The sequence below is a fragment of the Somniosus microcephalus genome, chromosome 29 (genome assembly GCF_052327205.1).
Source record: "Somniosus microcephalus isolate GS21.2 chromosome 29, FLI_Smic_1.0, whole genome shotgun sequence".
Classification (NCBI taxonomy): domain Eukaryota; kingdom Metazoa; phylum Chordata; class Chondrichthyes; order Squaliformes; family Somniosidae; genus Somniosus; species Somniosus microcephalus.
Window position 1 is genome coordinate 44,555,087 of NC_141015.1, and position 22,653 is coordinate 44,577,739.

A 22,653-nucleotide genomic window follows, 5' to 3' on the forward strand; every position below is an offset into this window, starting at 1 on the left:
GAATTTCCCCTTTGGGGAGTGGGGCACATAATCGTAAATCTGTCCTGCTTACCTCCTTGCAGCACAACATATTGTGCCTTCAATTTTGATGTCATGTGCATTGGGTCAGTGATTCTTTAAAAGACTCAATCAATTTATTTGCAACATGTCAAATCAACTACCACAATGATTTATAATGTGCCTGTGCACCTTCACTCAGGGCTGCATTAACATATTGGTTTATGGGGCCTTTGCCCAGGGGCCCCAGCCAAATATGGTGGAGCCCCATGAACATAGCTTACCATAAACTTAAACAGCGCTACCTGCCGGCTATGTTGATTACAATGCATGGCAGGCAGACTGAGATTTGAGTGCTGGAGGCAGTTTAGTTACCTGGCTGTGGTGGTGCCAGCGCCATGTGGACCACACGCGGTCCCAGCGGTGGGCAGACGCGGTTGAAGAAGCCTGTGAGCAGACGAGAAGAGTGGAAGACACTGTCAGAGTCTCACAGCAAGGTGGGAAAAAGTGGCGGATGAACTTCTACAAGCCTTTGTAGCTCATCACAGGGTTAGATATTTAACATAGGCATTTTATTACACATTTGTGTTTGAATGGGGGGCGGGAGAAATGACACGAATGTTCTTGATGCCAAAGACCCCAAGAATTCTTAATGTCCCCATGCCTTCACTTCTTTTAGCAGAGGGAGTTTTACTTAATTTGTCATTTTGCTACTAAAAACAACAACCAGTCATTAACTTGTTCTTCCTTTTCAGCCTCCTCCACCCCCCGCCCCCCCATCAAAAAAATGGCTATTAACTTTTTTTATGCCTCTGTGAAGTGCTTGGGACATTTTCTACATTTAAGACGCTATATACATGCACATTATTGATATGTACTAATGAGAATGAGGTGCGTATTAAAGTAACAATTGCAGCAAACTGTATGCATTGGTCAGGAATGACATACACTGCGAGCATGCAGCAGTTAGGGGGGTTCTGTATTGTTGAACCTGTGCTGTGGATTTCAGTTTGAGCTGTTTACTGTTGAACTCAATAACTGCACTTGTGCTGCATTGCTGTAGATTGGGTGCCTTGCAGATCCATGAGGAAACCATCTCCTCCTACAGCGAGGTTGCAATCTGTTGGCCAGTCACACGGGGGCGTTTAAATTAGATATGTTGAAGAAGTTTGTTACTGTTCTACCTCTCAAATGAAAGAAGTTGGATCGAAGAAGGAAAATGGAAAATTAAGGAATATATTTTCTAGTTGCACTCTTTGACGAATTCTCTGCAAGAAAGAGCTGAGCTGTCTAACAGCAGTCTGAGACCTTCAGCCAAATGCTTTGTCAAATCAAAGCAGGTGGAATGAATGTGAAATATTGCGTAGTTCAGAGCCCTGCCTTTTTAAGCATTGATCTGTGTAAAAATGCAGAGCAATGCAGCAGAACGTGCCTGGCCACCGAGATGTATTGCAGTGTGGGACTGGTAACTGTCTCATTACAAAGCAATTCCATCTACTCAAAACTGGAACATTTTCAGTGCAGCCATTTTACTGATGATCTTCAGTAAATTATAGGCCTGGATGGCTGGGGAACCAGAGTGAACATATTTCATTCATTTTTAAATAAAGATACCAGTTTTTACTATTCCAACATGTCTCTGATAACTCGTAATCCTTGTCGAATTGAAAGAATGAACACATTAACTGTGTCATCATAAAGTAGAGTAATATTTATTTGAATTGCAAGGTTGTCCCCTGATACTTTCATAATTGAATAATGCTTGCTGTTTATTGTTTTGGGGTAATGGATTCAGTCCCAGCAAGAAACTTAAAAAATTAGGTGTGTTAACATTTCTTTGGTGCATTCTGGAAACGATCTTAACATTGGGTTTACGGTCAGTAAAAAGTTATTAAATGCTAGGGTAGCATAGTGCAATAAAGCAAATGATGAATAAGATGCACAAAATCTTTAACCCTTCCTACTTGATGTGTAATATACAAAAAAAGGGAACATCTGTGATATCAGTGCACTAAATTGTGGGCATCATTGTGAAACAGCAGGGCGAGTGCCAGATGAGAAAGAGGCCTGTCTTGTGCGACCATTTTCTCTGTTTTGTAGGCAAAGTTTCAACAAGAGGATTGAGTGAATTGTTTGCTTGTACTTAGCCCTCAGTATGGCTGCACTGTAATTCAAAAGGATTGACTGCTTGCTTTTATTTTCTGCAGCTGATGCCATCAGAGTTTCTGAGGCTAATGGCAGGTTGTATTCTTTTATTTTTGTGATACTAAAACTGCTGTCAGTACGATTTACAGGCACACAGAAATGGATTGGGGGAAGGGAGCAAGAATAACATACCACTACAATCTCTCTCACACACAAATGGAAGGGAGTAAGAGTCATGTAGCATTACAATACACTGAAAATGAAAACTTATCTATATATTTTAAAATGTGCTGACTGCGCGCACTTTCTGTCAACATTTTTCCATTTGAAATTCCTATGCCTACATTTACAATGGAAACTACCTATGTGAACTTACTATGCTGTAATTGCATCTTCCCTTCAGTAGAGATACTGCAGTGCCACTATTGATGGGAGGGTGCAAGTTTGCATAGACAGTTGCTATTATAAATGTCAACGTCATAATTTATAATCGCAAAAATTGACCCAAATTGTGACAAAAGTATGACAACAGGAAGTAAAGCTTTGTAGACAGGAAGTGTGTGCAGACAGAAGATTTTTAATAATAAAAATATATATAGATAGATGCCAGTCGGCACATTACACCAATTCAATCTTAGAATCACAGAAACTTACAGCACAGACGGAGGCCATTCGGCCCGTCGTGCCTGTGCTGGCTCTTTGAAAGAGCAGTCGTGCTCAGTCCCACATCCCAGCTTTTTGTCCGTAACCCTGTCAGTTCCTCGTCCTCAAGTCAATGTCCAACTCCCTTTTAAAATTATTGATGGAATCAGCTTCTACCACCTCTTCAGGTCGAGTGTTCCAGATCCCGACAACTCTGAGTGAAAACATTTCTCACCTTCCCTCTGGATCTTTTGCCAGTGATTATGAATCTATGACCTCTAGTTCTTGACCCACTCGCCAGAGGGAATAGTTTCTCTCTCGACTCTGTCAAAACCTCTCATCATCTAGAAAACCTCTATTGGGTCACCTCTTAACCTTCTTTGTTCCAACTAGAACAGTCCTAACTTTTCCAACCTCTCCTCATATCTGAAGTCCCTCATCCCTGGTAACATCCTGGTAAACCTCCTCTGTACCCTTTCTAAGACCTTTACATCTTTCCGGAAGTGTGGTGCCCAAAATCGTCAACAATTATCCAGCTGAGGCCGAACAAGTGATTTATAAAGTTCCAGCAGGATCTTTGTTTTTTATTCTATTCCTCTGTTTATAAACCCAAGTAACCCATATGCTTTTTAACAACCTTATCAACCTGCTGTGCCACTTGGTTTCTATGGACACCAAGGTCTCATTGTGCCATTTATACTATACTGTCTTTCTATATTCCTTCCAAAGTCCATCACTTCACACTTCTCCGCATTGAGCTCCATCTGCCATGCTTCTACCCATTTTACCATCCTGTCTGTCATGCTGAAGTCTATAACTATCCTAATATAGATAAGGGGAACCAGTGGATGTGGTGTATTTGGATTTTCAGAAGGCATTCGATAAGGTGCCACACAAAAGGTTATTAAACAAAATTAGGTCTCATGGGATTGGGGGTAATATACTAGCATGGATTGAATATTGGTTAATGGACAGAAAACCGAGAGTAGGAATAAACAGGTCATTTTCGGGTTGGCAGGCGGTAACTAGTGGGGTACCGCAAGGATCAGTGCTTGGGCCTCAGCTATTCACAATCTATATCAATGATTTGGATGAGGAGACCAAATGTAATATATCCAAGTTTGCTGCTGATACATAAGAACATAAGCAGTAGGAGCAGGAGTAGGCCATACGGCCCCTCGGGCCTGCTCCGCCATTCAATAGGATCATGGCTGATCCGAATCTAGACTCGCGTCCACTTCCCTGCCCTCTCCCCGTAACCCCTAATTCCCTTATCTGCTAGGAAACTGTCTATCTCCATTTTAAATTTATTTAATGTTGCAGCTTCCGCAGCTCTCTGGGGTAGCAAATTCCATAGATTTACTACCCTCTGAGTGAAGAAGTTTCTCCTCATCTCAGTTTTGAAAGGGCAGCCCCTTCTTCTTAGATTATGCCCCCTAGTTCTAGTCTCACCCATCAGTGGAAACATCCTCCCCGCATCCACCCGATCAAGCCCCCCTCACAATCTTATATGTTTCAATAAGATCGCCTCTCATTCTTCTGAACTCCAATGAGTAGAGTCCCAACCTACTCAACCTTTCCTCATACGTCAACCCCCTCATCTCCGGAATCAACCGAGTGAACCTTCTCTGAACCGCCTCGAGAGCAAGTATATCTTTTCTTAAATATGGAAACCAAAACTGCACGCAGTATTCCAGGTGTGGCCTCACCAATACCCTGTATAACTGCAGCAAGACTTCCCTGTTTTTATACTCCATCCCCCTCGCAATAAAAGGCAAGATTCCATTGACCTTCCTGATCACCTGCTGCACCTGCATACTAACTTTTTGTGTTTCATGCACCAGGACCCCCAGATCCCTTTGTAATGGAGTTTCTCTCCATTTAGATAATAACTTGCTCTTTGATTTTTTCTGCCAAAGTGCATAACCTCACACTTTCCAACATTATATTGCATCTGCCAAATCTCTGCCCACTCACTTAGCCTGTCTATGTCCTTTTGCAGGTTTTTTATGTCCTCCTCACTCACTGCTTTCCCTCCCATCTTTGTATCGTCGGCAAACTTGGATATGTTGCACTCGGTCCCTTCCTCCAAATCGTTAATATAGATTGTAAAGAGTTGGGGTCCCAGCACTGACCCCTGCGGAACACCACTAGTTACTGATTGCCAGCCCGAGAACGAACCATTTATCCCAACTCTTTGTTTTCTGTTAGATAGCCAATCTTCCACCCATGCCAGTATATTACCCCCAATCCCGTGATTTCTTACCTTGATCAGTAATCTTTTGTGTGGAACCTTGTCAAATGCCTTTTGGAAGTCCAAATACACTTCATCCACTGGTTCCCCTTTATCCACCCTGTATGTTACATCCTCAAAGAATTCGAGCAAATTTGTCAAACATGACTTCCCCTTCGTAAAACCATGCTGACTCTGTCCTATTAAATTATGTTTATCCAAATGCTCTTACTGTTTCCTTAATAATGGACTCCAACATTTTGCCAACCACAGATGTTAGGCTAACTGGTCTATAGTTTCCAGCTTTTTGTCTACTTCCCTTCTTAAATAAGGGTGTTACTTTAGCAGTTTTCCAATCTGCCGGGACCTTTCCTGAGTCCAGGGAGTTCTGGAAAATAATCACCAATGCATCCACAATCCCTACCGCCACTTCTCTCAAGACCCTAGGATGTAGGCCATCAGGTCCAGGGGATTTATCCGCCTTAAGTCCCATTATTTTACTGAGTACCATCTCCTTAGTGATTTTAATCGTGTTTAGCTCCTCTCCCCCCCCCCCCCCCCCCCTCCATTGCCCCCTGTTTGTCCAGTGTTGGGATATTTTTAGTGTCCTCTACTGTAAAGACTGATACAAAATATTTGTTCAGCGTCTTTGCCATCTCCATGTTCCCCACCACTAGTTTCCCAGTCCCATCCTCTAGGGGACCAACGTTCACTTTAGCCACCCTTTTTCTTTTTATATAGCTGTAGAAACTCTTGCTATCTGTTTTTATATTTTTTGCTAGTTTACTTTCATAATCTATCTTCCCTTTCTTAATTCATCTTTTAGTTATTGTTTGCTGGCTTTTAAATGCTTCCCAATCTTCTATCCTCCCACTGGATTTGGCTACTTTATATGCCCTTGTTTTCAGTCGGATACTATCCTTTATTACTTTACTAAGCCACGGATGGCTGTCTTCTTTTATTCCCCTTTTTCCTCAGTGGAATATATTTATCTTGAAAGATGTGAAATATCTCCTTGAATGTAGACCACTGCTCTTGTACCGTCTTACACTTTAATCTGTTTTCCCAGTCCACTTTAGTCAATTCTACTCTCATACCTTCATATTCTCCTTTATTTAAGCTTAGTACGCTGGTTTGAGATCCAACTCTCTCATCCTCAAACTGAATTTGGAATTCAACCATATTATGGTCACTCATTCCAAGGGGATCCTTTACTCGGACATTTTTTATTAATCCTGTCTCATTACACAGGACCAGATCTAAGATTGCCTGCACCCTGGTTGGTTCAGTTACATACTGCTCAAGGAACCCGTCCCTAATACACTCTATGAACTCTTCTTCAAGGCTGCCATGCCCAATTTGACAAAGCTAGGTGGGATTGTAATTTGTGAGGAGGATGCAAAGAGGCTTCAAGGGGACATAGACAGGCTAAGTGAGTGGGCAAGAACATGGCAAATGGAATATAATGTGGAGAAATGTAAAGTTATCCACTTTGGTAGGAAAAATAGAAAAGCAGTGTATTTTTTAAATGGTGAGAGATTGGGAAATGTTCCAGTTCAGAGGGACCTGGGTGTCCTTGTACACGAATCACTGAAAGTTAACATGCAGGTACAGCAAGCAATTAGGAAAGCAAATGGTATGTTGGCCTTTATTACAAGAGGATTTGAGTATAAGAGTAAAGATGTCTTACTGCAATTATATAGTGCCCTGGTGAGACCACACCTGGAGTATTGTGTACAGTTTTGGTCTCCTTACTTAAGGAATACTTGCCTTAGAGGGAGTGCAATGAAGGTTTACCAGACTGATTCCTGGGATGGGGGGATTGCCCTATGAGGAGAGATTGAGCAGACTGGGCCTATATTCTCTGGAGTTTAGAAGAATGAGAGGTGATCTCATTGAAACAAACAACATTTTTACAGGGCTTGACAGGGTAGATGCAGGTAGGATGTTTCCCCTGGCTGGTGGATCTAGAGCCAGGGGTCACAGTCTCAGAATAAGGGGTCGGCCATTTAGGACTGAGATGAGGAGAAATTTCTTCACTCAGAGGGTGGTGAATCTTTGGAATTCTCTACCCCAGAGGGCTGTGGAGGCTCAGTCATTGAGTATATTCAAGACAGAGAGTGATAGATTTTTCAATATTAAGGGAATCAAAGGATATGGGGATAGTGCAGGAAAGTGGAGAGCAGGTAGAAGATCAGCCATGCTCTCAATGCCAGTTCTGACGAAGGGTCATTGACCTGAAACGTTAACTCTGTTTCTCTCTCCACAGATGTTGTCTGACCTGCTGAGTATTTCCAGCATTTTCTGTCTTTAATTAACATTCATCGCCTTGATAAAGCACAAAGTTCACAATAGATAGCTAGAAAATAAGAGAAATAAAATAAAATGGCAGTAATTTTCCATGCTTGTAACTATAACAATACTGAATTTTCTGGAGTAACATTTTTAATTTTAATTCTGCTACCTGTAGTTTAGAGGATGTTCTGTATTGTTGGAGCTATTTGGTGTTAAAGACCCATATGAATAATCTATCTTGTCAGTGAATTCTCTACTTGTCCTGAATTGTATTAGATTTTGCTCTGTTTTAGTAATTTGTGTGTAAAAACACAAAGATATTTGACTTTTAATGTTAACTTTTAAATTTGTTGAAGTCCCATGTGTCTGGTCCATCCAAAAAGTGGGTCAGAGCATTGCAAGCCAGAGTGAAGTCAGTTTGTATCCCATGATCTGTACTGATTTCACACCGCATCCGCTGTAGCAAGTTCCAATACTTTTACAAGGGTTCTATACTTGCTATAACTCATCCTGCTAGAATTATGCTAAGCTATTGTATTACCAATCAAGTATCCAATGTCGTATGACAGTGCTCAATAAAAATCACTGTTAAAGTTGAATGTATTTCATTTGATGATGTGGCTCAGCATTAAAACTTGCTGATACAGGGAAAGTGTAAATTGCAAACTCTGCTTGTGAAACATTCCCAGTATGTATAGTTATCAAAGGTCTGCTTGTACAAGCCTACATTCAACTTTGATTTCAAATTCCCTGAATTATAGGTGTGCAGATTCAGAAATTAATTTTTTGCAGCATTTTTTGTTGCAACAGACCAGGGATGCTTAATCAATTCCAGCAGGCCAGCTGTGACCCTTCTAAGCCTCTGTTGCAGCCTTTAGCAAGATTCGAGCTAATGTGAGCCTCATGATTAAAATGCAAAGAGAAACAGTGAGACCAATAAACTATAGGTGGATGCTGGTGCATATGATGTTGGTTTGACTGCTATTAATTAGAAATCTATTCAGCTCCTTCTGTATCCTAAATAAAATCAGCAAATACACAGCAGATCCATCAGCACCTGTGTACGGGGTCTTCCCGTGCCTTTTCACTTCTTTACTTGGCTATTTCATTGCCTTTCTTTTCCTTTATTGTCATTTCACTGCTCACTGAGATTGGTTTTGTACGTCATCCACCATTTCTCAACACACTCTAGCTTTTTTTAAAGGCTGTTCACAGTCCTTTTAACCCAGAGTTGGGCAAAATATGGTCCGCGGGCCTTATCTGGCCCACCAATTGATTCTATCCAGCCCGCACAGTGGTTCTCAAACTGTGGTCCTAAATTTAGCGCTTTTTTTTTATACGCCGATTTGCGCATGCATGAAAAATATATATGATTTGCACATGCTTGAATCCCGTATATTTTTCACGCATGCGGAAATTGCCATTTATTTACCTAAGTGGTTAATTCATGTACTGAGTTATATAAAACTCAATTGAGTGGGTTGAGAGGATGCTATTCTCAATTGCATCGATAGTGAAATACAATAAAAGATGGGCTTGATCACGATATACACTGACTTGAAAGTCGAGGCAGTGTGTCATTTGTACCTATGATGCTGGGCTTGATATAATTTGTGGTTTTCTTAGTAAATCATTTGTCTGTATCATGAATCCATTACGGATTAATTGTTGCAGAGTTTATTTATTCTGATTCAAATAGTTTAATTTTTGCACAAGTTCAGTAAGATCGGGTGGGTAAACCCGCCAGACAGAGTAAAAGAACTAGGAAGGTCGTGCAGGAGTCCCCTGAGTCCATCTCCCTCTCCAACAGATTTTCCGTTTTGGATACTGCTGGGGGAGATGGGTTTTCAGGGGAATGCAGCAAGAGCCAAGTCCGTGGCACTACGAGTGGCTCAGCTGCACAGGAGGAGAGGAAAAAGAGTGGGAGAGCAATAGTGATAGGGGATTCTATCGTAAGGGGAACAGATAGACATTTCTGTGGCCGCAGACGTGACTCCAGGATGGTATGTTGCCTCCCTGGTGCCAGAGTCAAGGATGTCACTGAGCAGCTGCAGGACATTCTGAAGGGGGAGGGTGAACAGCCAGAGGTCATGGTCCATATCGGTACCAACGACATAGGTAGAAAGAGGGACGAGGTCCTGCAAGCAGAATATAGGGAGCTCGGAAATAAATTAAAAAGCAGGACCTCAAAGGTAATAATCTTAGGATTACTCCCAGTGCCACGTGCTAGCGAGAGCAGAAATAGGAGAATAGACCAGATGAATACGTGGCTGGAGAGATGGTGTAGGAGGGAAGGATTTAAATTCCTGAGGCATAGGGACCGATTCTGGGGAAGGTGGGACCTGTACAAGCTGGACAGGTTACACCTCGGCAGAAATGGGACCAACATCCTCGCAGGGGGGGTTGCTAGTGCTGTTGGGAAGGATATAAACTAGTTTGTCAGGGGGCTGGGAACCTAAGTGTGGGCCCAGAACGGAGAGAAACAAAGCTGGAAGTGCAAGTTAGAAAAGTAATCAGCAAAACTAGTAGGGAGCAGAAACAAAGGCCAACAGTAAAGAGGGTCAGAGTGCAGAAAAATATTAAACAGGCAAAGTTGAAGGCACTTTATCTAAATGCACGTAGCATTCGCAACAAGACGGGTGAATTAATGGCACTAATAGAAGTAAATGGGTATGATGTAATTGCCATTACAGAGACATGGTTGCAAGGTAACCAAAGCTGGGAACTGAATGTTCCAGGGTACTCAACATTTAGGAAGGACAGACAAAAAGGAAAAGGAGGTGGCGCAGCGCTGTTAATAAGGGATGAGATCGGTACGGTAGAGATAAAAGATCTTGGCTTGGCAGATCGCGATGTAGAACTATAATCAGTTTGGGTGCAGCTAAGAAACAGCGAAGGGCAGAAAACATTGGTGGGAGTTGTGTATAGGCCACCAAACAGCAATGGTAATGTAGGGCACAGTATCAATCAAGAGATTAGAAGTGCATGTAACAAGGGCAATACGGTAATCATGGGGGACTTCAATCTACATATTGACTGGGCAAATCAAATTACCACTAATGGTGTGGAGGACGAATTCTTGGAATGCATGCATCAGTATGTGGAGGAACCAACCAGGGAACAGGATATTCTGGATCTGGTACTGTGTAAAGAGAAAGGGCTAATCAATAATCTTGTGGTAAAGGGGCCTTTAGGGACAAGTGACCATAATATGATTGAATTTTATATTAAGTTTGAGAGTGATGTAGTCCAATCTGAAACGAAGGTCTTCAATCTAAACAGAGGAAACTACAAGGGTATGAGGGACAAGTTGACCATGGTAGATTGGGAGACTACACTAAAAGGTATGAAGGTGGACATACAATGGCTTACATTCAAGGAAATAATGCATAATTTGCAACAAACATATATTCCTCTAGGGCATAAAAACCCAAAAGGAAAAGTGATCCAACCATGGCTAACAAAAGAATTTAAAGCTAGTATTAAGTCAAAGGAGGAAGCTTATAAAGTTGCCAGAAAAAGCAGTCAGCCTGAGGATTGGGATCTTCTTAGAAATCAGCAAAGGGGGACCAAGAAATTGATAAAGAAAGGGAAAATGGAATATGAGCATAAACTAGCGAAAAATATAAAAACAGATTGTAAAAGCTTCTATAGGTATGTGAGAAGGAAAAGACTGGTGAAGGTAAATGTAGGTCCTTTATAGTCAGAGACGGGAGAATTTATAATGGGGAATGAGGAAATGGCTGAGAAATTAAATAAATACTTTGTTTCTGTCTTCACGGAGGAAGACACAAAAAACCTCCCAGAAATACGAGTAAACCAAGGGTGTGACGAGAATGAGGAACTTAAAGAAATTATTATTAGTATTAAAAAAACAGTACTAGCAAAATTAATGGGACTAAAAGTTCAGAAATCCCAAGGACTGGATGACCTACGTCCTAGGGTTTTGAAAGAGGTGGCCATTGGGATAGTGGACGCATTGGTTGTCATCTTCCAAAATTCTATAGATTCTGGAACGGTTCCTGCAGATTGGAGGATAGCAAATGTAACCCGCTATTTAAGAAAGGAGGGAGAGAGAAAATGAGGAACTACAGACCTGTTAGCCTCACATCAGTAGTTGGGAAAATGCTGGAATCTATTATAAAGGATGCAATAACTGGGCACTTAAAAACTAATAGTAAGATTGGGCAGAGTCAACATGGATTTATGAAAGGGAAATCCTGTTTTACAAACCTATTGGAGTTCTTTGAGGATGTAACTAGTGGAGTAGACAAAGGGCAACCGGTAGATGTGGTGTATCTGGATTTTCAGAAGGCCTTCAATAAGGTCCCACACAAGAGGTTGGTGAACAAAATTAGGGCACATGGAATTGGGGGTAATATACTAGCATGGATTGAGAATTGGTTAACAGACAGAAAACAAAGAGTAGGGATAAACTGGTCTTTTTCAGGATGGCAGGCTGTGACTAGTGGGGTACCACAAGGATCGGTGCTTGGGCCCCAGCTATTCACAATCTATATCAATGATTTGGATGAGGGGACTAAATGTAACATTTCCAAATTTGCTGATGATACAAAGCTAGGTGGCAGTGTCTGTTGTGAAGAGGCTTCAAGGGGATCTCGACAGGCTCTGAGTGGGCGAGAACATGGCAGATGGAATATAATGTGGATAAATGTGAAGTTATCCACTTTGGTAGAAAAAACAAAGGCAGAGTATTTCCTAAATAGTGAAAGATTGGGGAATGTAGATGCTCAAAGGGACCTGGGTGTCCTTGTACATGAGTCACTGAAAGTGAATGTGCAGGTGCAGCAAGCCATTAGGAAGGCAAATAGTATGCTGGCCTTCATTATAAGAGGATTTGAGTACAGGAGTAAAGAAGTCTTACTCCAATTATATAGGGCCTTGGTGAGACCACACCTGGAGTACTGTGTACAATTTTGGTCTCCTTACCTAAGGAAGGATATACTTGCCATAGAGGGAGTGCACCGAAGGTTCACGAGATTGATTCCTGGGATGGCGGGACTGTCGTATCAGAAGAGATTGAGTAAACTAGGCCTGTATTCTCTTGAATTCAGAAGAATGAGAGGGGATCTCATTGAAGCATACAAAATTATTACAGGGCTTGATAGGATGGATGCTGGGAGAATGTTTCCCTTGGCTGGGGACTCTAGAACCAGGGGCCACAGCCTCAAGATAAAGGGTAGGTCATTCAGGACTGAGATGAGAAGAAATTTCTTCACAGAGGGTGGTGAATCTTTGGAATTCTCTACCCCAGAGGGCTGTGGAGGCTCAGTCATTGGGTATATTCAAAACAGAAGTCGATAGATTTCTGACTAGTAAGGGCATCAAGGGATATGGCGATAGGGCCGGTGAATGGAGTTGAGGCAGAAGATCAGCCATGATCTCATTGAATGGTGGAGCAGGCTCGAAGGGCTGAATGGCCGACTCCTGCTCCTATTTCTTATTAACATGCTTACGAACATGATACATAAGTCTTATTTTTATTAAGTGTGAAACCGATATGATGGGTTCTTTATACACCTTAACTTGACTTCTCCCCCATTCCCTTTCCCCCCCTCATTGTCCTATACAGGGGGTTGCTTGACTCCCAGTTTCCAGTTTTGATGAATGGTCCGTGTCCAAAATGTTAACTTGTTTTTTCCCTTTTTGAGCCGCTTGTTTTGGTTGGATTCTGGAATGCCGGTTTCTGTGAGCTGGTTTTTGACATTTATGTGACTAAATTCAGCTTAATTCTAGAAGAAAAATTGCAAAACCAGTTTTTCTGAGAGACTGTAATTCTGCTGCTGGGATAAGAGAGTAGGATTTAGTGGTGTACACACTGGGAGCCTGCTGGTCTCCACAAATTTGATCTAAAAGTGTGCCGATATAAAAGTGGCTTCAGATGCAGCAATCATGCTGGGTTTTAGTCATTGTTTGCGGTAAGAGAAAATTGTAACCTTTTGCGCTGTTGGAAATTGTTGAGATCCGTGCTTGCCTTAATTGCAGGTGTGAAATCTTGTGCTTCATGGTGATCTGAGGGGTGTAACTCCGAGCATTATTGCCTGAAACGGTGTGAACAGCCCAAGTAGGGGAAAGGTGATGAAAGAAATATTCGGGAGGTTAAAAGGATTATTGGAAGTCAACTGTATTTGGTGGAAAAGATATGGATGTGTTTGTTTCCTGAGCAGCATTCGCCCGCAGGCTGAGGGACCCACAGTTGGGATTTTGCAGGTGATGAAAGCCAACTCTGCTTGCGATTGATCCTGCTCGTGCCAGTTACTGCCACTGTTCTTCACTGCCAGTTTCTCCTGGCTGTTTCTGTTTAAAAGCATCAAGTGTGTGGCTGCATTTTGGGAAGCAAGAAAGATGTGCATTTCAACAGTGCTTTATCACCTCTCAGAAATCTGCCAAAGCACTTGATATACAATCCATTACTTTGAAGTGCATTGGCCATTATGCAGGCAAAAGTGGCAGCTAATTTGCAGAGGACAATTCCATAAACAGCACTGAGATGGGTGACCAATGATTCTCCTTTTTGTGATGTTGACTGAGTCGGAATTTTGGCCAGGGCATTGGGAGCACTCCCTGCTCCTTGAATAGTGCCAATGGGACCTTTTAATGTTCACTTGAACCACTGGAACAGGCCGATGGGTTGAATGTCTTAGCCAAATAATGGCACCTGCAACAATTCACTATTACCTTGTATTTCACTGAAGTGTCAGCCTAGCTTATATGTTTGCAACTTCAGTATCCTGCTTGTCCCTGAGCTGAGCTTCTGACCACACATCCTCTCCATCACAAAGACTGCCTCATTCCACCTCTAGCATTGCCTACCTGCTGAAACTCTCACCTGTACCTTTGTCACCTCTCGATATGACTATTCTAGCTTCCCATCCACCACCCTCCATAAACTTCAGCTCATCCAAAACTCAGCTGCCTGTAGCCTATCCCATACCAAATCCCACTCCCCCGTCACCACTGTGCTTGCTGACCTGCATTGCCTCCTTGTCTCCCAAAGCCTCAAATTTAAAATTCTCATTCTCGTGTTTAAATCCCTTTCTGGTCACTCCTCCCAATCTCTGTAGCCTCTTCCACCCCTTCTTCCTTCTGAGACGTCTCCATTCTGCTAACTCTGGCCCTGGCCTGTATTTTACCCTCAACCAACATCACTTCAAACAAAAAAAAAAAGATTATCTGTCCCTTTATCAAATTTCTGTTTGTGGGACCTTGCTGTGCGCAAATTGACTGTCGCATTTCCTACATTAAAACAGTGACTACACTTCAAAAGAACTTCATTGGTTGTAAAGTGCTTTGAGACGGCCTGCGGTCGTGAAAGGTGCTATATAAATGCAAGTCTCTCTTCCCCTTGTGCAACCCACACTCCCTTCGACCCACCTTTGTCTGCTGTGCCTGTAGCCTTTTAGGCCCTTCGCTCTGGAATTTCCTCCCTAAATCTGTAGTTTATCCACAAGCTTCTCCCCCTATAAGTCCCTCCTTAAAACCCACCTCTGACCAAGCTTTTGGTCACTCCTCCTAATATCTCAACGCGATTTTTGTCTGATTACACTTCAGTGAAGCACCTTGGTATGTTTTACTACATTAAAGGCACTACATAAATGCGAGTTGTTATCTGATGAGGTCCTGGAGTGGCATTGAACCCACAACCGCCTGCCTCAGACCAACCAGCTGACCCTTGTAGGGAAGGGGGAGCATGTGGCTCCATTTTTTTTAAAGCAAACCTGATGGTTGGTTTGTAAGAGTGGCGCTCAAGCAAGTCATTGCTTGGAATTGTGCACTTTATTATCCTGCAAGATTGTTCAGCACATCTAACTTCCATATGGGCAGTTTTGCTCAAAGCTCCGCACAGAACATTAAATAAGCCGATCCCATCACTGAAACTGCTGGAAACACTGCAGACCCCTCAACATCTGCAAAGAGAAAAACAAGGTAACATCCATTTTCTCAGATGCTGATTTACCTCCTATTTATTATCTTTTTATTTCAGATTTCTAGCATTTGTTATTTTCCCACCTTTTATATCTACCTCACTGGCATACACTTATGAAAAACAGATTGTGTGAACTAGTTATGGTACATTCTGTCTGTGTATTTTCCTGCTTTTGATTCAACAGTAGTTAAAAACCTGTTGGTTCCATTTCATAGCTCGGAAGATTTTCTGCAGCAAAATGTCTGCCTCCGAAAGTATATTACAGGAGCAGCCAGCACACCGTGAGAATTAATTTGTGCAATTGCAGTTTCTCTGGTTCATTTTCCAGCTGATTCATACTATTGCCTTTTTCACTGAATGGCACACTGGAGTCTCTGTTCAAATGCAGCCGTAGCTTTATTTTCATATCACATTGGACTAATTATCCAGTCTCTCCATGTTACACACTGGCTGAATTCACTTCCTCCTTGGGTTGGAACAGATGCTTTTCTTCAGCAGAGAAAAACTGTTTTTAAATTAAGCTCAATTATCTCTTATTGTCTGTTCTTTGGCCTGCACAGGATGTTTTTCATAACCCTTGAAGGTATCTTTTAGTCAAATATAAATCCATCCAAACGTGCTCGATGTCCCGGCGAGAGCTGTGAGGCAAAATGGGGGAGGCGACAAGGGTGAGGGATTATAAGATTGCTCTTTGCTCTGTTATCCTAATAAAATCTCTGCTAGATAGTTGTGAACTTGCCTGCTCACTTCAGTGTTTCAAAAGGAGAGGACAAAAAGTACAAAGTTTTAGAAAGAGTTCAGCTGCCAGTGCAAATAACAAATGAGACAGAACAAGTGGTTAAATGTTTAGTGGCAACAATATACAATCTGAACCCTGTTGAGGCCAAAAATCCTCACGAGTCAGTTTTCATTCCAGTAAATGTTTTCTTGTCTTAAAAAGTAACATTTTTACTCTAGTGCTTGGCATTTGTCTTTGTACTTTTACCCAATGATGAGGCAGGTTCATGCAGCTCTGTTACTTGTACTTTGCTTTTGTTAAATCCCCCCCCCCCCCCCCCACAAATTATTAATCTGTTATTGCAGGACATCATGGTCCAAACCATCAATAACATAATAAGCAATGCTAATACTGCTGTTCACTTCACCTGCTGGAAAACATGTTAAAATAAAATGTGATCAGACGCTTTCTGCTTCCCTTCCCTCCCATCGCACCCATGCAGTTAAGAATTGGTAAATAAATTCAAAATTTCAACATAAAATCCATTGTTTAAACTAAAATTGTGGCATATTTTGCTAACATACAACTTTGAATAGTGAAGATGACATTTGAACTTACTCTTTTGGAAACGAAAACTCATTTCCTACCTTTTATATTTAATCAAGGGGAAAGCTGACTTCCCTTTTTGTGTAAATTTCTAAGGCCATTTCTTCGCTTATTTCTCTTTAGGATATTCTGAATAACCTGGAGTCAGGTGACCTGGATGAAGATGACCTCATGTTGGATGTTGATCTGCCTGAGGATACCCCTTGCAAGATGGGTAAGCAAAGCTTTTCATTTAAATTTCAATAGATCCCTTTAGTACCCTACCCGAGAGAAAGATATATATTTTCAATGTCCTTCTCTTGGGAATAATGTCTAGTTTCTGCCGGTTATTAGGGAAATATGGGATGACTGTTAGCTTTGAATGCTAAAATTCATCCTTTTCCTTGTCATCTGTCTCCATGACTTGATGATATCAGCATGTTTTATAATACAAGAAATACTTCCCTCGTTTTCGATAAATAGTGAACAAAAACACTGCCATAACTTTTAACAGCACCCATACTTATGGCATCACCATAACTGTGACAGTAGCCAGTTAGGAATGACGAAGAGTTCAAGGTGAAAATAAAACACTGACAGGATAAGAAATCTCCAGCACCAGTGTTCCCATTTATTAATGCAATGTTAGATTTTTATTATTTATTCAAGCACACACAATGCAGAAACATGACAGAACAGTCATTTCACTAACCATACCATCCAGAATTAATTCAATTGTTTTCTGTAATTGGATGCAAGTAAAAGTGACTAACAAGGATAAATACCTTGGAACTATTTTCTCTCAATGGGCCAGAAATTCGTGACCAAATGCGTGAGTACGGTCTGGGTACTCACGCATCTGGCCGTTGGAAATGCCGGCGTTCAGCATGCACAGCGCATGCGGGGAACGCCGGCATTTCCAGTCCTCGGAACGAAGGGGTTCATAGGCACAGCGCGTGCGACTGCACAGGCAGCGCTTGCGCAGTGAACTTCGTCGATTTCATTCATGGATTCAGTGAGGGTCAGTCCTTACAAGTTACACTTGAAAAAAGCATGTGTAAAGTTGTTCCAAGGCTGCGGAGGAAGATATATTTTATCGTGGAGCTTCTGAAAGGCAATATTTTTGTTTGGGAAAGGGAGGGAAGTTATTTTAAGAAATTTTAAGTACGTTTTAAAGTTTAAATTTTTTTTTTTTAAACGGGTTTTCAGAATGGTAGGTAGAAGGAGCAATTGTGGCTGTGTGAATGGAATGTGAAAATGAGTGTTCTAAAATGAGTAATGTAACATTTCCAGCACTTCTAAGAAAGAAACTTTTCATCAGTAATAAGTAATTATGTATGTATGTCCGCATATATTCCTTTACGTATATGTATGTATGTTTTATATTCCTTTACTTATGTCATAGAGTCATAGAGTAATACAGCACGGATAGAGGCCCTTCGGCCCATCGTGTCCGCGCCGGCCATCAAGCCCTGTCTAATCTAATCCCATATTCCAGCATTTGGCCCGTAGCCTTGTATGCTATGGCATTTCAAGTGCACATCCAAATGCTTCTTAAATGTTGTGAGGGTTCCTGCCTCCACAACCCTTTCAGGCAGTGAGTTCCAGACTCCAACCACCCTCTGGGTGAAAAAGTTCTTTCTCAAATCCCCTCTAAACCTCCCGCCCTTTACCTTGAATCTATGCCCCCTAGTTATTGACCCCTCTACTAAGGGAAAAAGCTCCTCAGCATCCATCCTATCTATGCCCCTCATAATTTTGTACACCTCAATCATGTCCCCCCTCAGCCTCCTCAGCTCCAAGGAAAACAAACCCAACCTGCCCAGTCTCTCTTCATAGCTGAAGCGCTCCAGCCCTGGTAACATCCTGGTGAACCTCCTCTGCACCCTCTCTAACGCGATCACATCCTTCCTGTAGTGTGGCGACCAGAACTGCACACAATATTCCAGCTGTGGCCTAACCAGTGTTTTATACAGCTCCATCATAACCTCCTTGCTCTTATATTCAATGCCTCGGCTAATGAAGGCAAGTATCCCATATGCCTTTTTTTCCACCTGTTCCGCCGCCTTTTTAATTATGATTTTCCAATAAGTTACTTTCTCTGAAAGTCATAATTAAATAATACATTCATACACATAAGTAAAGGAATATATACATAACACGCAAAGGAATATATACAGACATACATACTTTCAGAAGCTCCACAATAAGAAATATCTTCCTCCGCAGCCTCTGGAGCAACTGTACCCATGCTTTTTTCATGTGTAAGTTGTAAGGACTTGATCTCACTGAAAGCATGAATGAAAGCGGCGAATTTTACTGCGCACGCGTTCTGCCTCTGAACCCCTTCGTTCAGAGGACAGGAAATGCCGGTTTTCCCCGCATGCGCTGTGCATGCTGAAAACCGGCATTTCCTCCGGCCAGATGCGTAAGTACCCCGACCGTACTCGCGCATTTGGAAGGGAATTACTGGGCCAACATTTTACATGTCAATAAAATGAAAAATTTAACAATTGCACGATTTGCCCCCTCGCATCTGCGACTGAGGGTCCAAGGAGGTGCATTGCGCAAGAGGTCATCGTCGTACGTATCCTCACACTGTTCCCTTTCGGGAACTGTATGAAGTGGTGGAAGGATTTATGGCCGTGATTAACGCTCATTCCGTGACCGTAACCATCTTTGAACCAGCCATTAGGGTGGTTAGTCCTATGGCGTGAGGGTTTTACGGGCTCCCACAACCCACCCACACCCACGGACGCAAGTATCCCGCTGGATGTCCACCCAGAATTTATAGTTGGCGCTCCGACTCCACTTGCCGGGACTGTCTGGAGCGGGGTTCGAAACCCTACTCCTTCTGGCCCAGCGGCGGGGATGCTTACTGCTACGCAAAAGGCCCACTCCGCACAAAAGGTGACACCCATACGTTTCCTGCGCCTTTTCCCTCCCCGTGACTGGAGCCCTATGCTGCCACTTGAAAGACCAAGCTATCATCTGCCCTTTTTGCGGCGCCTTTGACTTCTCATTACCAATGATGAGCAGGCGCTGCGCCTCCACCTCCTTGAGGAGATTGCTGAGGTCATCAGTTCAATTGTGAGTTCTTTTAATGCCGTGAATTGTGCTCATTCCAGCCATTTCACGTTGCTAATCGGATTGGGCCTTTGGCATAGCGGTAGGATCCCCGCCGCTGGGCCAGATCAGGGTAGGGTTTCGAACCCCGCTCCAGACAGTCCCAGCAAGTGGAGTCGGAGCTCCAGCTCTAAATTCTGGGTTGACATCCAGTGGGATATTTGCGTCCGTGGGTGTGGGTGGCCCCCCCCTCCTTGTATAGCTTGTGGGAGCCCGTAAAACCCTCCCGCCATAGGACTAACCGCCCTAATGGCTGGTTCAAAGATGGTTACGGTCACGGAATGAGCGTTAATCATGGCCATAAATCCTTCCACCACTTCATACAGTTCCCCAAAGGGAACAGTGTGAAGACACGTATGACGACGACATTGCTAAATAAATAAATGGAATTTAAAAAATTATTTTAGGGCTTTTAAAAGTCTTTAAATTGCTTTAATTCTGTTTAAAACTACTTCAGATTCTTCAAAATAATGTAAACGTTTTTAAAAGTTTATAAAAGTTACCAAAAGCTTCAAAAAACTTCCAAAAACCTATTTAAACTGCTGCTTTGCATGTAAAAATGCTTAGCAGCTTGGCAGAAACATTGGGGGCGTGTCCTGTTAAACTGAGACCTCAAGGGGCGTGTCTCAGTTGCACAGCGCGCTACAGGCTTCGCGCTGGCTGCACTCCTGGGCGGCGTGACGTCAGACGCTGCCCGGGAGTCAACATTTTAAAACAGCAATTCCAGGCGTCCCTGAAGCTCAACGGCCGGCGCGTCGGCTAAGTGCAGACCGGGGGCTTACACGCGCAGCAAGCCCCCGACTCGAATTTCTGGGCCAATAAATTCACAGTATTCTCCATAAATGGGCCTTGTCCCTCTATGATCCAGAAGCTACAATTGTATTAATAATTCATCTTTTTTATAGGTGGGTGACCTAAGGCTTAATGATTACCTTTACCTGAAGTAAGCTATTTTACATTGAGCATTGTCTCAAGCTTCAAACGCCATTGTCTTGAGATTGGAAGAATATTAAATATAGACCAGAGTTTTTAACAGGCTAAAACATCTACAATATTGTGAATTGATTAGCAATCGAAAGCCTAAAAGAATTTGACAAATATTGTCGGTACAATAGAACAAAACTGATGAGGAACAAAGTATGTGTTAGGTTAATGACCTGTTTGAATAACTTCTCCTGATGTAATGTAATAGTCTTTTCTGTTTTGAAATTGAAAGTCCAAGATAATATTTTGCAACAACAGTCTCCTTTCTCTCCAGCATGCGCTTCTTGTTGAGAACTTGCCAAGCAGTCCACCAGCTTTTAAAACCCTTGTCCTTTTTCAGTTTCCTGATTTTTCACCCATTTAAAGTTGATGCCATCTGTCCTGGGAATTTGAAATTCCCGCCTTTCCCATAAGAAAGTAGCAATTGGTTCGTGTTACCCGAACGTCTTGGGCAATATTCATGGATGCTGGGTTTCCTGAACACACAGATGTAACATAATAAAATACAATTCAAAAAGATGCAACTATTTAGCAATTTGGGTGAATAAAAAATCAAAAATTAAAACGCCAGAGATCTAAAACAAAAGCAGAAAATGCTGGAAATTCACAGCAGGCCCGTCAGCATCTGTAGAGATGAGGGAGGTTAATGTATCACACGACGCTTGGGTTTGTGAAGGAGGGAGGTTAATGTATCACACGACCCTTGGGTTTGTGAAGGAGGGAGGTTAATGTATCACACGACCCTTGGGTTTGTGAAGGAGGGAGGTTAATGTATCACACAGCCCTTGGGTTTGTGAAGGAGGGAGGTTAATGTATCACACAGCCCTTGGGTTTGTGAAGGAGGGAGGTTAATGTATCACACGACCCTTGGGTTTGTGAAGGAGGGAGGTTAATGTATCACACAGCCCTTGGGTTTGTGAAGGAGGGAGGTTAATGTATCACACAGCCCTTGGGTTTGTGAAGGAGGGAGGTTAATGTATCACACGACCCTTGGGTTTGTGAAGGAGGGAGGTTAATGTATCACACAGCCCTTGGGTTTGTGAAGGAGGGAGGTTAATGTATCACACAGCCTTTGGGTTTGTGAAGGAGGGAGGTTAATGTATCACACGACCCTTGGGTTTGTGAAGGAGGGAGGTTAATGTATCACACAGCCCTTGGGTTTGTGAAGGAGGGAGGTTAATGTATCACACAGCCCTTGGGTTTGTGAAGGAGGGAGGTTAATGTATCACACGACCCTTGGGTTTGTGAAGGAGGGAGGTTAATGTATCACACAGCCCTTGGGTTTGTGAAGGAGGGAGGTTAATGTATCACACGACCCTTGGGTTTGTGAAGGAGGGAGGTTAATGTATCACACGACCCTTGGGTTTGTGAAGGAGGGAGGTTAATGTATCACACAGCCCTTGGGTTTGTGAAGGAGGGAGGTTAATGTATCACACGACCCTTGGGTTTGTGAAGGAGGGAGGTTAATGTATATCACAGCCCTTGGGTTTGTGAAGGAGGGAGGTTAATGTATCACACGACCCTTGGGTTTGTGAAGGAGGGAGGTTAATGTATCACACGACCCTTGAGTTTGTGAAGGAGTGTTCGGCCTGAAATTTTAACCTGTCTTCTCTCTCTCGAGATGCTCATCTCTGATCTTTCCTGCATGGTCTCCAATCTCATCGTTCTCCAACCCCACACAGTCGCTTCCACCTCCTCCCCAGGATCCACCAACCTAGACCAATTGTTTCTGTCTGGCCCTGCCCCACTATTTTCCCCTCCTTGTCCAGTCCCTACCCATCTATATCTGTGACTCTGCTGACGCCCTCTGCCATTTTTACTGCCCCGTACTGTCTCCTTTTCACTATGGATGTACAACTTTCTCCTAAGCACTTTGCAGCCCTATGGCGTTCACACTGACTTTAACATCTTCAGACTTTAACTATAACTCCTATTTTCTCCCTGGCAGTTGGTGCTGGCAATGTAGGATGGGTGTGCTGG

At 42.7% G+C, this 22,653-nt stretch overlaps 1 protein-coding gene across 4 annotated transcripts in view; it reads left to right on the forward strand.

Annotated features, from left to right (window-relative positions):
* LOC147098705 (serine-rich coiled-coil domain-containing protein 2-like) overlaps window positions 1-22,653 on the forward strand; it is a 730,402-nt gene that overhangs the window by 136,621 nt on the left and 571,128 nt on the right. For all 4 annotated transcript variants that reach the window (XM_085970759.1, XM_085970755.1, XM_085970756.1 and 1 more), the window contains exon 4: window positions 16,708-16,798. In XM_085970759.1, the coding sequence (XP_085826885.1) occupies window positions 16,708-16,798 (91 nt within the window). The remainder of the gene's footprint in view (window positions 1-16,707; window positions 16,799-22,653) is intronic.